The sequence below is a fragment of the Onychomys torridus genome, chromosome 8, assembly GCF_903995425.1.
Source record: "Onychomys torridus chromosome 8, mOncTor1.1, whole genome shotgun sequence".
NCBI lineage: Eukaryota > Metazoa > Chordata > Mammalia > Rodentia > Cricetidae > Onychomys > Onychomys torridus.
This window is the reverse complement of record NC_050450.1, coordinates 101,366,517-101,384,560: the sequence shown is the minus strand read 5'-3', so window position 1 is coordinate 101,384,560 and position 18,044 is coordinate 101,366,517. Positions and strand designations below refer to the sequence as shown.

At 45.5% G+C, this 18,044-nt stretch overlaps 1 protein-coding gene across 3 annotated transcripts in view; it reads left to right on the top strand.

Moving 5' to 3' along the window:
* Slc39a11 (solute carrier family 39 member 11) overlaps positions 1 to 18,044 on the top strand; it is a 410,909-nt gene that overhangs the window by 168,187 nt on the left and 224,678 nt on the right. For 2 of the 3 annotated variants that reach the window (XM_036196367.1, XM_036196366.1), the window contains exon 5: positions 3,893 to 4,037. In XM_036196367.1, the coding sequence (XP_036052260.1) occupies positions 3,893 to 4,037 (145 nt within the window). The remainder of the gene's footprint in view (positions 1 to 3,892; positions 4,038 to 18,044) is intronic. The other variant, XM_036196368.1, reaches the window with a different exon arrangement.

The following is an 18,044-nucleotide window of genomic DNA, read 5'->3' as shown; positions in this document are numbered from 1 at the left end:
CTGGAACAGCCAAAGATGCTGATTTCTCAGTGTTCCAAGGTCTTGGGAGGGGAGACTAAAATCACCCTGTTAAAAACCATTGTCCTAAATCAACCTGATTGTCTCCAAGTTGTGCCTTCCTGGAGGGCTTCAGTGGGATGAGCGGCCTCAGCCTCAGCATGGTGCACACGAATGCAATGGCATTTCCCCTGTAATGAAGCGATCTCCTCCCCACCTCCATCTTTCTTCCAGTTCTTCTTCGATCACATCATCAAAGCAGGAAGACAAAGGAAGGGCCGTCAGCTGTTACCCTTTCATAGTGAGGCATGCCTTTATTGCTGCAGTGATCTGTCAGATAGCAGCGGGGGATGTAGAATTAGAAATAATTAAAGCACATAAACAAACAAAGAGCTGCGACTCTGTGGCCCACGGCTCATCACGCAGACACCAGCTGTCACCCGAAAGTAGTTGAAGGGGCCTTCTGCAGAGGTGTAGACTGTCTTGCTCGGAGTTTCTCATCTACCCAGGATTCTGTCCATCTGTGGTGCCAGCCTTGACCATGATGCCAAGAGCCAGATGCCACTCAGTGTGACAGAGGGGGATTCCAGGATTCAGCATAGAAGCTGGGGACTGTGTGGGACTGGTAAAACAGAGATGGGGGTTCTGCCTCCCCCATTTTCAAACAAGATTAAATGAGGCATTGGTACTCTTGTTAAAGTACTCCATAGAAGTTTGATGTATAAAGAGTTAAGAAACTATAGATGCATGAAAAAAAAAAAGTGAGACACCCTGAAGTGTTCATGTTTAACATTTAATTAGAAAGAAATGATGAAATAAAATATCGGAGTCTTTAGAGTTTCCTTTTGTCCTTGATCATCCTGGCCATGAGAAAACAAGGTGTGTGTGTGTGTGTGTGTGTGTGTGTGTGTGTGTGTGTGTGTGTAAGGTACAACGTGGCACACCTTTTCTGAAATTCTTTCCTGAAAGAAATGTTCTCAAGGAAAGCTTTAGTTTGTATGTCTTTCTTGGCTTCTTGGACTTCCGTTCTCTGAACTGTTGTCCGATGCTGTGCCTTCCCCACTGTGAAGGACTGAAAGCCTCCAAAACTGTGAGACAAAACAAATGCCTTTTCCTCCTCTGTTCTTCTGCCAGGAGGTTTTTTTCTTTTTCTTTTTTTTTCTTTTAATGGTGATAGAGAAGTAACAAATACAGAAAGTTGGTACCACGATTGGGGGATTGGCATGATCTACCCTGATCATATATTTCTCAAGCCTTTGGAACTGGTGTGTGGGAGCTGTATGGGAGCATTTAGAGATGTAGGCCATAGATGCCCTAGAAGCTGTAAGCAGAACTTAGTGGTTGATTCTGCTGGAAGCTCGGGAGCCCAGAATCCCCTAAAAACGCAGTAAAGAATGTGCTCATCTGGTTCCTGATGGGGAGAATCACTCTACTGAGCATGGGACTACAGACCATGCATGTCATGTCCTAGCAAAGACTTTTGTCTACATTTACTTGTGTCCTAAAACTTTGTGGAAGGCTGATTTTAAAGTAGTAGATGGGGCTAGAGAGATAGCTCACTGGTTAAGAGTGCACACACTGCTCTTGCAGAGGACCTGATTTTGATTCCCAACACCCACTCATAACCATCTGTAACTCCAGCTCCATGGGTATACAATGTCTGTGGCCTTTGTAGGCATCTGCACTCACTTACCACACACACACACACAGACAATTAAAAATAATAAAAAAAGAAAGTAAGGAATAAATTAACTTGGCAGAGGAGTTTCACAGATAGCATAATGTTTAGGTGGTGGGATGGTTATTGCTGGCTTTTTTAAGTCATGTTTATAGTGAGAATTGTGAGCAGAAAAGCAGGGCAGAAAGATTTGAAAATATGAAGGCTGACTAGAAAAAGAATAAGTTGAAAGTTGTGGGCAAAGAAGGTCTAGTTTGTAAAGAGATTAGTTATGTTAAAGAAAAGCGAGACACTTTGCACTGAGACAATTGGATGCTGGGCTAGACCCCACTCACAGCATACTCCAAAGTATAAATCCACAAACTCCTGAAGGATGTGTGTGTGTGTGTGTGTGTGTGTGTGTGTGTGTGTGTGTGCGCATGAATAGAATGTCTTGCTTACACAGGACTATCTAAGGAATTGTTTTCTCAGATTCCTCCACCCAGGCACTTACATTTATAGCTCTGGTCAAATCTGGTTTGGCTATTTAACATGGTGGCAGACTTGGACATGGTCTCTTTAGCGTTTGGTTTAGCAGGCATATGGAATACAAGAGCAGCAGTGCTGTAGAGGCTTTGACGCAGATGTAGACGGACTTTTCTTTGGACTGCCAGCTAACACCAAACAACATGGAGACTTACTATGAATTATTAAGTCTTAGCTTAGGCTTGTTTCTAGCAAGTTCTTATAGCTTAAATTGACCCATATCTTTCAATCTGTGTTCTTTTACATGGCTCAGTTGCCTGCACATCCTGTTTCCTCAGCATCTGGCTGGGGACTCCTCTTCTTTTTTCCAGTCTTCTCTCTCTGCCCCAGAAGTGTCCTGTCTATCTCTTCTGCCTAGTTATTAACCATTCAGTTTTTTATTACACTAATCATAGCAATACATCTTCACAGTGTATAAATATCCCATAACACCCAGATCTTTAAGGGTGCTTTAAAGACCAGCTTGTATATACTAGAACCAGACTCACTGTGAGGATTTCCTGGGAAGCTGATGTGTAAATCTGTGAGAATGTGTACCCTGGACACTAGGTGTGGAGCTGTGGGGTCTAATTTTTTTTTTCCTGCTAGGTTTCAGTCTGTCCTTGCTATTCTCCCATTTCTCCATTTTGAAGTAGGAATCCTTGCTCTGTGCTTTTGTAGATGGGAAGCATGGACCTTACATTTTGATTTTCTGGGAATTCACAGCTGTGAGTTGCCTTAGGTGTCAGAAGAGACTTTGATCTTGGACTTTTGAGTGATGCTGAGACCGAGACTTTTAGAGGATAGAATTCATCTTGTTTTGTGAGGTGGACATGGCCCTTTTGCATTGTAGAAGTAGAATGCTGTGACTTAATGTGAGGTGTCCAAGGGTTGGCAAGCAGTGGCCTTATGATGGTTGATCTTCATGGTTGACTGGATTCCTAGTAACTGATGGTGAGGCTTACTTGTGGGAGTGTCTGTGAGGATGTTTTTGAGAGAAGATTGCCTGGGGTAGGAAGATCCCTTCTATATGTGGGCTGGACCATCTTCTCACCTTAGGGACTAGATGGAGTAAGTGAAAAAAAAAGGAGGAAGGCGGAGAAGTATGGGCCCGTCTCCTTCCTTTGCTGCTGGCTGCTGTGAGGGGAACCGCATCGTTCTGTCTGTAGTGCCTTCCCCGACATCATAGACAGATCATTTGAAATAGTCAACAACATTAGCTGTTTGTCTCACAGGTGGTTTATCTGGAATTCTGTCACAGTGACCAGCAAAGGCAGCTACATGTGGGATGGGTGAGGGGTGAGTGGCTCCACGGGCTTATTTTAATGGGTCATGGTTGAAGTCTGTTGTGTTCCATGTCCAGCAGTGATAAATTCCCCACACCTCACTGTGTGTATGTATCTCATCTGTGTGTGTGTGTGTGTGTGTGTGTGTGTCTGTGTGTGTGTGTGTGTGTGTGTGTTGGGGGGATTGGCATTTAGAGGATCAATGTCAACTCCTTAGATCTTGGGTTTTGGAACCTGAAAAGTCATCTAGCCCCAAAGCTGGTCGCTCTCCACACGATCCAGCCTGTGAGAACTGGGTCATGGCAGGTACTCAGCCCTTGGTATTCTTAGCAGGGCATGGGTCCTGTGTCCAGACATCTGTGGGTCCTGAGAGTCTGGAGTCCCAAGGCCATGGAAGCTGTAGTGACAGTTCTGCTTCTTGTTTCAGGGTGCTGCGGAAGATCCCCAGAAGGCCCTGGCCCTGAATTTGGGTCCTGCACTGACGAAGAAGTCTGATCCTGAGGGCCCAGCCACACTGCTCTTCCCCGAGAGGGAACTTTCCATCCGGATAGGTAGCCCTGGGTTTCTTGCAGGCAAGCCTTCTGCTTCAGATGCTGAGCTGGGCCAGGGGGAGGGTCCGGACGTGGGGCTGGTGCTAGGAGAGGAGGGAACGCTGGCACTCTGTTCTTCCAGGCTGCTCACCTGACTGCTCACCGTGGTGCTCTGCCCATGCCCCATTGTTTCTCTCGTTTGCTCGTGCGAACTCTTGTCCATTGTACAGGTGGCCCGAACAGCTTTGTTGCTATTTCCGACTTGGATGAATGGACAGCGGTCACTCTGAATGGGATGTTGCTGATTTAAGTTAGAAAGGATGAGCATCGGTCCCTCCATCTCCCCATCCCTAGTGAACCCCAAGTGCCCTTTTCATTTGTGAGATATTGACCTTCTGATTCATCTGGGGAAAGAGTGCAGCAAGCTCTGTGGAGCCAGCCAGACACTTTAAAGACAATGGCAGCAGAGTGGCATCATTTCTGTGGAGTTAGAGGGAAGGGTCTCTCCAAAGAAATCAGCTAACACTTCCTGAATCTCAGAGGGGTTCAGTCTGAGCCTGGATTCTGCCCTGCACAGCTCTCAAGCGCTGTAGTTTCTGTTCAGACTCTGCTCTGAATGCATTCTCCAGGGAAAACCTTGGATGCCTTCTCTCTGGTTGACCTTCTCTGCCTCCCACAACTTCCCAGCTTGGATATGAGCAGGAGATAAAATTCATCTAATAGGATCTCAAGCTGTAGAGGGTCGCCACAGCTGCCCTCTGTCACCCATTGCACATCTCATTCATTCTCAGTCTTAATGATCGAGGCCTAGCTGCCATTCTCTCCCACAGGATTGTAGTCAAGGGCTATCTTCCACCAGACTTGTCTTTGTGTGTGTGTGTGTGTGTGTGTGTGTGCCGAGTCCTGAGCTCATAGGCACACAGATCGCTCTGTGAGTTCTCACTAGTAATTTTTCTTTGCGTAACTCCTGTGTGCCCTTGTGAGGATGCTGCAGCACTAACTCATTGTTTCTGGAGGATAGAAAAGTTGGCCTAGCTTTACTTGTCTTTTAAACAAAGGAGTTAGGGGTTCTGGGTGGCTGTCAACAAACAGTGTGAATACTGATACACACACACACACACACACACACACACACACACACACACACACACACACAATGGGATATGGATGCAGGTGTTATGGAAACCATAGGACAACGTTTGCCATTATTCCTCAGGTACTCTGTACCTTTCTGTCTGTCTGTTTTGAGAACAGAGAGTGGTTGTCTTACTGAACCGGAACTTGCCAAGTTGACTAGACAGGCTGGCCACAGAATCCCAGGGATCTGCCTCTCTCTGTCTCCTTACGTTGGGATTGCAAGCACATACCATCGTGTCCAGCTTTTTTTTTTTTTTTAGCGTAAGTAGGTTCTGGGGCTTGAACTCAGGACCTCATGCTTGAAAGGCAAGCGCTTTATGGACTGAGTTATCTTCCTAGCTCTTCAGTGGACCTTTTCCAGGGAGCCTTGGGAGATTTCTGCATGTTCTCAGGCAACCGGTGTTCACTGGTGGGGCTGTGTGGCCGGAGCTGCTGTCCTTTACCTGCCACTGAACACAAGGTTCCCACCGCCTGTTACCAGGTTGCCAGGAAATCTTTGTAGTGGTTGCTAACTGTTCTGAACAGGCCCGGATGCAGCCCTCAAAGACGGTTTGCTCTTTGCCATCTCGTCTCACCTGGAGGCGCCTGTGGGTGTCAGGCCTCTGCAGACTCTCAAACTGATAATGCTTATTTGCTGCCCGACCTCCTGCAGACCAAGCCTGAAGGGGCACTCTTGATGCCATCTGGACTTGTTCTTCAGCTTGCTGTAACTGTAGCAAGGAGGCCAGCTTAATGGGCATTTAGTGACAAACAGCAGCCTTTAAAAAACGATCGTGGCACTGCTACCATGGCCTGTAATTGGTTCAGCAGGGGAAAAAACCTGAGAAGCCATGGCTTGGGAGGGAAGTTCAGTTGCCCTGGGTGGGAGCAGCAGCCAGGCTGGAAAATCATTATTAGACACTTAGCTGTTGATGGCTGTCCATGCCTAACGTTTATGGTATCAGCTATTCTCAAAGCTGGGGGTATTTGGGGATGTAGTATGGCCAGAAGTTCCTTTTCAAACTGTATCATTCTCTCTTTCTCTCCTACTCTCTCCCTCCCTCCTCCATCCCTCAACCCATTTTTCTTCCTCACTCTTTCCAGCAACCACCTACCCGTCTGTCTACCCACCTACCCTTTTTATCTTTCTTCTAATTCAAATGTAATGGCAAGGATTAAAAAGAAAGAGTGGCTTTATCTCCAACCTCAAATCACTTGTAGTTTAACCCCTTCTGCAGACACAAGCCATTTCTGGCTCCTTGTGTGTCCATGAAGGATTGCTATGCATATGCTATAGTCACCTTGGACCATTATTCTGTATCTTGTGATTTTGAACTTGACCAAATTTTGTTATTGTATGGGGTACTCTTGAATCCATCCCATTTTATACTGCCCATAATCTAGCATGACTGATAGTCATTTAGATTAATTCTAGTGTTCTGTTGTTATCAAGAATTTTGCATAGAACATTTTGACATTAGTGAATAGTTGTATGTATGTATGTATGTATGTATGTATGTATGTATGTATGTATGTATCTGGGGGGTCTGTATATAGCATTAAAGGGTTAATTAGCCTCTTAAAATATGCAAAACTTTTGTGTGCTTGTGTTTGTTATATTAAGTTCTTTGACAGTTTCATACATGTGGATAATACATTCTGGTTACTCCCCCACCCCCATTTATATTCCTCCTACTGCTATCAAGCCCTCCTCTTCCAGTCCCCTTATCAGATTCATGACTTTTGGTTTTGTTGTACAACCTGACCTAAGTGTTTTCCAAGACAGAGGGCTATGTCTTTGACCACACTTCAGATTCCCTGAGACTCTGATGTGTCCTAAGTCTTGGATGTTTGTGCCTCAATTCCTCCCATCAACCATTTTGAATTATCATCCTCTTTATGTTAAGAGAAGGTTGTTTTCCCCCTCTATCCCTTCTGGGCTCAGGCCTATAACCTGGACTTCTTCAGTGAAAAAGTGGGAATATCCAAAGTTCCTAGAGGAACTATTTTTTTTGGAGGTGAGGATTGAACCCAAAGCCTTTTTTTCTTGGCTGGAGAGATAGCCGTGGGTGCTGGGAACCGAACTCTTATATTTTTGGTTGTGAGCCTAGCCTTTAATGGCTGAGCCATCTCTAGCACAAGGCCCTGGGTTCGATCCCCAGCTTAAAAAAAAAAAAGAAAAAGTGGGAATAAAAGCATGGTGGTTATTAAAATGTGCTATGAGGAAAGAAAGAAAACAAAATGAAATATGGTAGGACATTTTGTTTTTGAAGAAGGTTGAAAACAAAAGGCTGTGATGGTGGTGGTGGTGGTGGTGATGGTGGTGGTGGTGATGATGATGATGATGATGGAGATGGTAATGATGGTGATAATGATAGTCGTGATGATGATTACAGTGGTGGTGATGGTGGTGGTGGTGATGGTGGTGGTGGTGATGATGATGATGGTGATGATGGTGGTGGTGATGGTGGTGGTGATGATGGTGGTGGTGATGATGGTGGTGGTGGTGATGGTGGTGGTGGTGATGGTGGTGATGATGGTGGTGGTGGTGATGGTGGTGGTGGTGATGGTAGTGATGATGATGATGGTGGTGATGATGGTGGTGGTGGTGATGGTGGTGGTGGTGATGGTGGTGGTGATGATGGTGGTGGTGGTGATGGTGGTGGTGGTGATGGTGGTGGTGGTGATGGTGGTGATGATGGTGGTGGTGGTGATGGTGGTGGTGGTGATGGTGGTGGTGGTGATGGTGGTGGTGATGATGGTGGTGGTGGTGATGGTGGTGGTGATGATGATGATGGTGGTGATGATGGTGGTGGTGGTGATGGTGGTGGTGATGATGGTGGTGGTGATGATGGTGGTGGTGGTGATGGTGGTGGTGATGATGGTGGTGGTGATGATGATGATGGTGGTGATGATGGTGGTGGTGGTGATGGTGGTGGTGGTGGTGGTGGTGGTGATGGTGGTGGTGATGATGATGATGGTGGTGATGATGGTGGTAGTGATGATGGTGGTAGTGATGATGGTGATGAGGATGATAGCCAAGAGCTCTTTATCACCATGGATGTTAAATAAAGTCAATAAATGACCAGATATACTTTCTTGAAGTGGGCTCTATGCAGGCAAGTGGGGCAGTTATATATCTCTGCTTATGGGACTGTTGTCAGATGATGCACTTTGAAAGTTCTTTCAACTTCTGAAGAGTGTTGTTATAATTGGTCCAAGTGAGCTCAGAACCCAAAGCACTTGGCCTGCTTCCTTGCCCTCTTTCCTTTCTTTCTTTCTTTCTTTCTTTCTTTCTTTCTTTCTTTCTTTCTTTCTTCCTTTCTTTCTTTCTTTCTTTTTTATGAGATAGGCAGTGACTTGGGAACATTTTTTTTCTTGTGGTGTGACCAGAACACAATGTGGTATTCCCATGAACTTGATTGAGCTGTCCTGACAAAGCATGCTGAAACAGAGGAAATACCCTCCCTATCCCCTACCCCTACCCCTGCCAACCTTGGGAGTAGGAAGTCAGATGGAAGTGTCTAGGTGCAGGGTAGCTTCTTCAGAGGCCTGTTCTTGGCTTGCAAGTGGCTGACTTCTCCTCCGAATGTCTGCCTGTCATGTGATACTCTTCCTGGGGAGAAGAACAACTGTCCACTCATCCCAGATAGGACACTGACAACAGACCAAGATATGGATACTACCAAAGACCAACTTGGTGAACCAGTGGGCTTTACTGGGGTTTGTAGCAGCAGAATTAGTCAAAGACAGCTTCAGCCCATCCCCCATGGGTGACAGCTCACAACGCTGGGAACCTGGGGCACAATGTACAACCTACAGGCTGTTCAATAGGTTGCAGAGTGTCTGTTACTGGTGACAGCTCAGCTGGTTTCTGCTTCTTCCTGGCTTATATACTTCTTAGGGAGGGTGGGACCTAGTGAATCTGGTTGGTTTCAGGGAGTTCCTAGAGTGATTTTGAGTTGTTTATTTCCAGACTTAGGGAGTTTCCCTGTAAGGTGGAGTGTTTCACTACACAACACTGCCCTATCCTTTGTTTGTGAGGTAATGGGCCCTGTGGAATTAGGGCACATCTTAATGACCTCACTGAGACTATCTCCATGTAGTGTTCATCTTAAGATACGCAGTGTTAGGATTCTGGACAGTGGGGAGGGATTCCCGAGTGAACCTGTCTTTGTTACTTTTCTCATTGCTACAGAAAAATACCTAACACAAATAACTCAGGGAAGGTCTTATTTTGACTCGACAGTTGGAGGGTACGTCCATCATGGCAGGGAAATCATGGCTGCACAGCATGAAGTAGGTGGTCACATTGAATTTATAATTGGTGGGGGAGCTGCTGCTGCTTGTATTACTTTTTTCCTTTTATCTCAGCCTGTGACCCTAGCTCATAGAATGGTGCCACCCACGTTTAGGGTGGGTTTTCCTCACTCAATTATCCCAATGAAGAAACGCCATTACAGTAATGCCTGGAAGTTTGTTTCCATGGTGATTCTTAGAGCCATTAAGTTGACAATTGAGATTAACCATTGCACCATTTTAGCAACAAACTAGTTTGGAAACAGCCTCAAGGAGTCCTACATGGTGAGAAGAAATGCTTCTTGTGGCTTCTTTTAGACTCTGATTCTTTAGATTCTAGTCCCTCTTGCCATCCAGGTCTAGGAAACTCGGTGTTGGAGAATGCTGTCTTCTGAGCCAAAGGGCTGCCATCTGCATCAGATCTGCTACGCCTGCTGGCCAGAGGCATCAGGAGCAGGCCTGGGGACTGTTGATGTTCCCTCAGACAAGGAGGGAGCAGGGAGGGTGGCTGGCCCCTGACCTTATACCTCTCCCAGCTGTTTCTATATAATCCTACCCTGATGTATATGGCCTCGGGTCTGGACAGGTACCCGATTATATAGCTTGGGGAAGTTAGCTACAGCGGAGGGCTCAGTCTGCAGCTCTGGGGAAGCCACGTTGACGTGGCGGATGGACACTTTCCAGTGACTACTTTGGGGTCCTCACGCTCCTGTCGTAACCCCACCATCCATGCATACTCTGAGATCAGTTCCCTAGAGTGAATGTTCGTGGAGTTGATCTTCGGTTTCCTCCTGACTGCATCTTTTTTGCCCTTTGGTGCTCACCCGACTACACACACACAGTCCTGGTTTCCAAGTGAAGTCACATTCTGAGGTTCCAGGGAGAGCTGTATCTTGGTGGGGGCACCATTCCACAGGGCACATGCACCACCCATCCTCTGCTCATCCGTATCTGGACTGAGGAGCACAGTTTGTGGAGAGGACATGTGTGTCAGGTTCAAGTGAGGGAGAGAGAGAAAGGAGAGAGAGCCTGGGGAGGCTCATCCTGACAGCAATAGAATGAAACCCCTTTTAATTCGTCCAGAGTCTTGGAGCTCGAAGCCTGCAGCTCTGCTTGAGGTATTCATTAAGTGCTACAGAGGAGTTAGGGATACTGTCTCCTTATGCAAAATTTAACATTTGCTTGGTTAGCAGGCTCTATCATATTTATAAGAGCCTGACACATTCATTTCAGCTCATAAGTCTATTAAACAGGGTAATGTGTTTTTAATGTGCACTCGCAAAGCAACTGAGAAGCGGCCAGAGCCCTACCAGCCGGGTCAGGACATTCCTGCCAGGCTTTTATTACTGGGAGATTTAGAGGGTTGCTCCCAGAAACAGCTGTCTTGGTTGTTTCCTATACATTTTGTTTTGTTTTTTTAGCTGTTGCCTTTTTTTTCCCTTTTAGCTCTTTAAACTCAAAATACAGGGTAGCTTGAGTACTTAGGACTTTTTTGCTCCCCTGCCTTCAGTACTGGGGAGCATGGTCAAACTCAAGGCCTCATACAGATAGACCAGCACTGTATGTCTGAGCTACATCCTTGGCCTTTAAGGATGTAGGATCCTTAGGGTTTTTTTTTTTTTTCTCCACATTCACTCCTAGCTCTGATTTTTACCTTTCTTTTTCCTCTTACTGTTAGTATCTTGCCCCATACAGACCAGAACCTTCTTTTGATTATTTAAGATTGGGAGGAAATTGATGCTGCTTCCAGCCTGTGAGATGGACGGGGCTGAAGGAGGTGCAGATTGGGTTTTGAACTCAGGTGAAGTTCACCATAGTACTAGCATCTGGAATGTGGTGGGCGCTGCCCCACCTTGAGGAAAAGGGTTGGAGATGGGGTCAGTGATGTGCCTGGCTTGGTGTGACTCCTGTAACCACTTCACAATTGGACAGAAAATAGGCCCAACATCCTCCCAAACTCCCCTTGGCCACATAGGTAGTCAGCCCTAGCTACCTCTTTAACCCTTGGCTCTGTGGTTTTTGCTCTTTCCAGATTGCTATCTAAGCAGAATCATACAGCCATTGCAGCCAGACTGCCTTGACTTGGCATCCTGTGTCTGAGAACACTTCATGATGTCATAAGTAACAAGAGTCACCTCTTTTATGGCTTAATAATATTCCATAGTATGTGGATATACCACACATTGTTTATCCATTCTGCAGCTGAGAGCCATCTGACTTGGTGCCCAGTTTTGGGTAATTTAGGGACATCACTCTAAATATTCACATACAGCTTTGTGTGTAAACAAAAGCTTTCATTTCTTTTAGAGCAGAGTTGAGGAGTTATGTGATGCGTGTATGCTGGACTTGACAGCAGCCCTCCAAACTGTCTTTCAAAGTGGTTTTCCAGTTCATCATTCCCACTAGACCTCCACTTCCTGAGTCCTGTCCAGCCGTGGCAATCGAAACTTTCCATTTTCCTATTTCCGTCTTGGCTCTTCCAGTGGTCTCTTGTGATTTCAATTTGTGTCTCCCTAATACCTTGCATTGTTTGGCATTTCTTTGTGTGTTCCTTTACCATCTATATATTATCTTTGCTCTCAAGAGTCTTTGCCTATAAACAAGGAAAAATGTTTGTTTGTGTCCTTACTGCAGAGTCCTCAGAGCTCGTTATCTGCATTGCGGATACAAACCCGTTGTCAGACCTGTGCTTTCTGTTCATTTTTCTCCTGGTTTCTAGCTTACCAGTTTATTCTCTGAAGAACACCTTTGGGGGGAAAAAAAGCAAGCTTTTTGCAAAAAGTAAGTCCAGCTTACCAAGGTTTTGTTTTTCTTTTTCCAAATTATGCTTTTGGTGTTATGTATAAGAATCTTCTGTTTAACTCATGGTCATGAAAATTTTCTATATTTTCTTCTAAAAGTTTCACATTTTACATTTAGGTCTTTGTGATGTTTTTATTTATTTTACACAACCTGGGAAGAGTTTTAATGAGGGATTGACTAGATTAGGTTGGCCTGTGGCCATGTCTGTAGGGGGTTGTCTTAATTACATTCATTGAGATAGGAACAGCCACCCACTGTGGGCACCATTCCCTTGGCAGGGGATCCAGGACTGAGCAGAGAAAGTGAACTGAGTACTGGAATGCATGCATTCATGGCTCTGTTCTCTGAACAAGCACACGATATGGCTACCTGTTTTAAGCTCTTGATGCCCTGCTGTCTCCACTCTGATAGATTGCAACTTGCAAGTGTGGTCTAAAATAACCCCTTTCCCTTAGGTTGCTTTTGGGAGAGGCTTCTGAAACAGCAACAGAAAGAAACTAACACGGTTTATGATCCATTTTGACTGGCTTTTTTGTTAGAGCTATTTTATTTTTAATGATGTGTAATGTGTGTGAATCTGAATGTGGGTATGTGCACATGAGTGCAGGTGTGCATGGAGGCCAGAAGAGGGCATTGAGTCCCCTGGATCTAGAGTAACAGGTGTTGTGAGTGACTTGACATGACTGCTGGGAACTGAACTCTGTTCTCTGGAAGGGCAGCATACACTCTTCATCACTGGGCCATCGTCTCTCCAGCCAGTCCAGCTGCATTTTAAAACAGTATCAGGTGGGATTTCTTTCTCATAAAGACACTCAACTTCCCCAGCACCATTTGTTCATATTTATGTAGCTCTGTTTTTGGATTCTTCATTCTGAGTCATTTGTGTGTCCATATTTTCTCCAAATTCACACTCTCTCTATTATTGGAGCATTGTAATACTTTTGAAATCAGGTTATTTTATGTCCTCATGTTTTGTTCTTTTTCAAAACTGTCTTGACTACACCATTTTCTTTGTCATTACACACAAATTTAGAATCAGTTTGCCAAGATCCACAAAAAATTCCTGATGAGATTTTGGTTGGGATTCCATTGATTTCATTAACATAGAGAAAATAGAACTCTCTAGAATATTCTAGAGTTCTTCATTTATGAATCTTGTATTTCTCTCTACTTTTCCAAGTTTCTCTGAGTTCTTTTTGTATTTTCTGGTTTTTTAGCATCTACAAGCTACACATTTGGTTAGTTTTATATCTATGTGCCCCTTGTGTCTATGAGGTAGTAATGTCTCTACACCCAACTTCAATTGCTCATTGCTAGTGTGTAGAAATACAACTGACTCATGTGTACCCTAAAACCATATGCTCATTTGATAGTTGTAAGAAATTTATTGTTATATCTTCAGGGATCTTCTGTTCATGTCTGTGAAGGATAATTTTATTGTATTTTATTCTATTATTTAAAACATTTTTCTTGCTTTATTGCAATGATTTTGGCTTATAGTGTGATGTTACATGCTAGAGATAAAAGCAGCCATTCTTGCCCTATCGTTACTTGTATGGTGTTCTCTGTAGGTCTTTGGTACATGTGAGCTCATTTCTGAAAGTTGTCATGGTGTACATATGATATCAGTTGGAAAAGGTCAGAGAATAGGTCAGAGGTTTTGACTTGCTGGGATAGGGTTATGACTTGGTCCCCCTAGCAGCTGCTTGACCTTGGAGTTTCCAGGAAAATAGACAAAGTTAGTACATATAACATGTGTAGAATAAAGCCTATTTTATTGTAGGTCCTTTTCAAATATGAGCTGTTTGTTTGTTTGAACAATAATAAAAGATGATCAGAGAGCCCAGAAAGCTTGGATGAGAGATTGCTTTGGTCTAGACTGCTCATACGGGAAACTGTGGCGAACTCTGGGTGTGGAATTGCACTCTTCAGTCACTCAACACAGGGTGTCTGCAGGGCTTTGGAGCTACCCTGAGAGATGAGCCATTTAGGAATCGAATCTCCACACCCAAAATTAACGGACTGTACTAAGGTAGAAGATGAGGCTTCTCTGCAGAAAATGAATCCCTGTAGAAGTTGAAGAGGCCTACTCATATGGATTAGGTCAAATGCAGGATAAAATAGGTGTGAAAAGTCACGGAGGATTGGGTGGTAGAACACATCTGTGTGTGTGAAGAGCAGAAGGCAGAGTGAGGGTATGCAGCCATAACAGAAATACATGCTCCACTAGTATACAGACAGACACTGTTCATCCTCCCTTGTCCTTTGCTTAGGAGCTACAGCAAGGCCTTAGAGTAGAGGATGGGAACCGATGTGCTAAGATGGTCTCTGCAATGTCTGGGCTCTGTATCAGTGAAAGGGTCCAATTAAGGTCCCCAAAGCCAGGACCCTACTGGGGAGTTTTCTTCTGTGTGGCATGAGAGTCGAGATCGAGTAATTTTATGTTCTGAGATGCCCCAGCCACAAGCCTGCCAAGGACATCTGTGGGAGTGGCAGTGTCCAGGAGCCTATGGCCAACACACCTGCTGTGCCTCTCTAGAACACCAGAGAAGGGCCCATGTGGCATTACAGTCTGCAGATGAACGAAGGCGGGTCCTGGTGTGGATCTTGGAGGGTGAGGGTGGAAAGTTGGCTACAGGCTTTACTACCCAGTCTCCCAGGTGAGCAGCAGGTGCAGCAGCAGGTGCAGCCACTGAGGATGTTGGCTACTTTCTGTGGTCTTGCCTTTTGGCTAGGTGTTGCCATGGTAACTGTAACTTTCCCCTTTCTTCTCTGAGGTCCGCCAGCACTTCTTGACTTTGTTAACTAGTTTTTTCTTGCTCGCCTCTGGTTCTGTTTCATGTTACCTCTGTTTCTGCATCCCTCTTGGCTTCCCTATCTCACTTCTTTGACTTTTTCTTTCCTTGCTGCAACCCTCTTGGTCTCAGTGATCTGCCTCTCTCTCCTTATCCCCCAGCCTCGCCCTCACTTGTGAGCACTGGCGTCTCCTTGCAGGATCCTCTAGGGCTCTGGGGCTGCAGTGGGGACATCTTTCTGCCCCTGTACTGCCACAGCATTTGATGATACTACTGATTGGAAAAGCCCTCCAGAGACATTTTCTTCTCCTCCAGTAGAGATCTACAGGGGTAGATGTCACCCCGGGGCTCTTCCCCTCTTTTTGGAAAATTCAATCTGGGTAAAGTTTCCTCCAGGCCCTTGCTTTGGGCTGGCGTTACAGAGCAGAAGCCCATTAGGTGACAGTGCTAATTAAACACATCCGAGTGGTGTGTCTCAGGCCTGCCATTCACTGAGTATCAGCGAGGAGCCTGGATAGACAGGAGATTTGTCATAGAGAGGAAGCCAAGCTTGGAAGCCACCTTTCCCAGTGCCTTGGTGACAATATTTCATCTGCCCCTCATCCAGCTTATTATGACTATTAGTTATTAACCACCTAAGTGTCAAACTGTTAGCAGCTCTGCCTTGCTGGTCTTCTCCACATGGTCTTACATTCCAACACAAGTGCCTTGAAGAGTCTTCATTGTGTGGCCTTTGCATCGTGTACCTGTCTGGGTCCAGGGAAGAGGAGGAGGACAGTGATAATGACTATGCTGGCATCTAAGGGGTCTTGTTATCTAGCCAAGATGTCAGACCCCTTCTTTGCTAGTGATTAGATTAAGCAGCCCTGAGCTCTGGCTGGTGGATGAAAGCCTTTGAAAGACTAGGGGACAGGAAACACAGCAACAGAATGTAATTGAAACGACGCTCTGAGAACTAATGAGCTGCCCCCTGGCTTCCTGTCCAGCCTGCTGTTAGGAGGCCCCATGGCTGGTTTGACATGCTGAAGGCAGAGGGCTGCCCAAAGCCAGTTTTGATTGTACATCTTGACCAGTAGAACAGGACTTTTTTTTTTTTTTTTTTTTTTTTTTTTTTAAACCAAACCTGCATTCTGAAAGCCTGGTTAGGAGAGTACTAGAAGGGCTGTGAGACTCTTTCCCCTGTGTCTCCTTCTTTCCTTCCCTTCACGCCACACTTCTTAATGTCATTGCCAAGTCATGTAGATATCTGTGTCTCATTTCACCAGTACCCTGAGGCAGATAGATACTCACCTCCTCCCTCAGGGACTTCTCAGTGCCATACATTAAACACAGACACGTGTTTTATTTTCTAAGCACGGTGTTTTCTTTAAACTAATTAGCAATTAGTTTCTTTACAGGGTGTACCACGGAAATTAAACTCATAGTTCCTAAAGACTCCAAGACGCCCCCAACTCCCATCGCGGGGCACCACTGGGAAGATCGGAGGAGCAGGTCTCTGCTGTGCTCACCAAAGCTCTTCCACTCCCGTATCTCTCCCTTGAACAGCAGTGTTGCTTCAAGCTTAAAATGTGAATTTCAGTATTTGAGAAGTTTCAAGTTGAAGGAGAGTGTAGAGAAGGTTCAAGTTGAATGGAAATGCTAGCTGGTCAAATAGGTTTTAAGATCTTCCAAGAATGTTCTGATCTGTCTAGATATTCTGAAGTAGCTATTTGCTTCTTTCTCCTTTGTACTCTGTATGGGATGACCCCCAACCCTTTCCTCTTAGTCTCTGTCTCTGTCTCTGTCTCTGTCTCTGTCTCTCTCTCTCTGTGTGTGTGTGTGTGTGTGTGTGTGTGTGTGTGTGTGTGTGTGTGTGTCTTTGAGGCAGGGCCTCTCACTGATTTGGGCCTTCACCAGGTATGTTAGGCTGGCTGGCCAGAGAGCTTCAAGGCCTCTTGTCTCTCCTTCCTTCCTCACCAGCAAGGGGAATATAAGCATGAGTCACCTATGCCTGGCTTTTTACGTGGGTTCTGAGGATGGAACCCTCAGGCCCTCACATTTGTGAACCCACTTAAATAATGAGCTACTTCCAGGAAAGGCTTAGTGCCCCTGAGGTTTGCTTTTAAACTGAAACTGTATGTGAAGTGCAGAGACTGCCTTCCATGCTACTGAATACCCGAGGATGCGGGCTTGTCCTCTGCTCTGTCCTTGTTACTGTGCACTTTACAAGCACAAGGTGATGGGCTTGGTGATGTTTCAGGGAACACTGGTTCAAACACAGTGCTGGGAACTCAAGTGTTGTCAGCTACATGGAGTGTTTTTAGTCTTAGCTCTGTGTTGGGAACTGAGATGTCTCTAAAACAGTGACCATTAGGCTGGGTCATGAGGACACTGACGTGTTAACAAAGTCTTTTAGTCTCATGTTTACCTAAGCCCAGCTCTTAGTGCCCACTGATATCAGGAGCAAAAGGAGCCACAAAGACATGCCAGCATCCATTCTGAGGCACAGTCATCCTTTCAGAGTGGAAAAACAACTAATATGTGAAATCCATGTGGCAGAACTCTCCTGTGGTGACTGGGAGTGCCCCATCTGGGCAAATGGCTGCTGTGGTCTGGGTGCTATATAAGTGTGATCCCTGTAAGAGTTCGTGTATCAGAATCCTGGTCCCCAGGATGACAGGATTGGGGTGGTGGAATATATAAGAGATGGGGCCTACTTCAAGATAATTAGATCTTGGGGGCGCTGCCATGGGGAGGAATTAATTAATGCTGATCTCACAGAGCGAGTGAGTTCCTATGAGAGAGGGTTATTATCCAGCAGCATCCCTAACACATCCCTCTTCTCTTTAACATTTACACCTTTACTAGACAAGAGTGACCTCCATTCACTCTGCTGTTCTGACTAGGAGAAGGAAAACTCTCCAGGCAAGCCCTGTCCAGGGGGCTGTCATCATAGGACATTTTCTTACTTGTGTCTGGCTTCTGGTAGCTTTCTTCTGGTTCTTGGAGTTGTCGAGGGCAGGCATGAGGCTGTTATCAAATGTGGGGGTAACAAGCT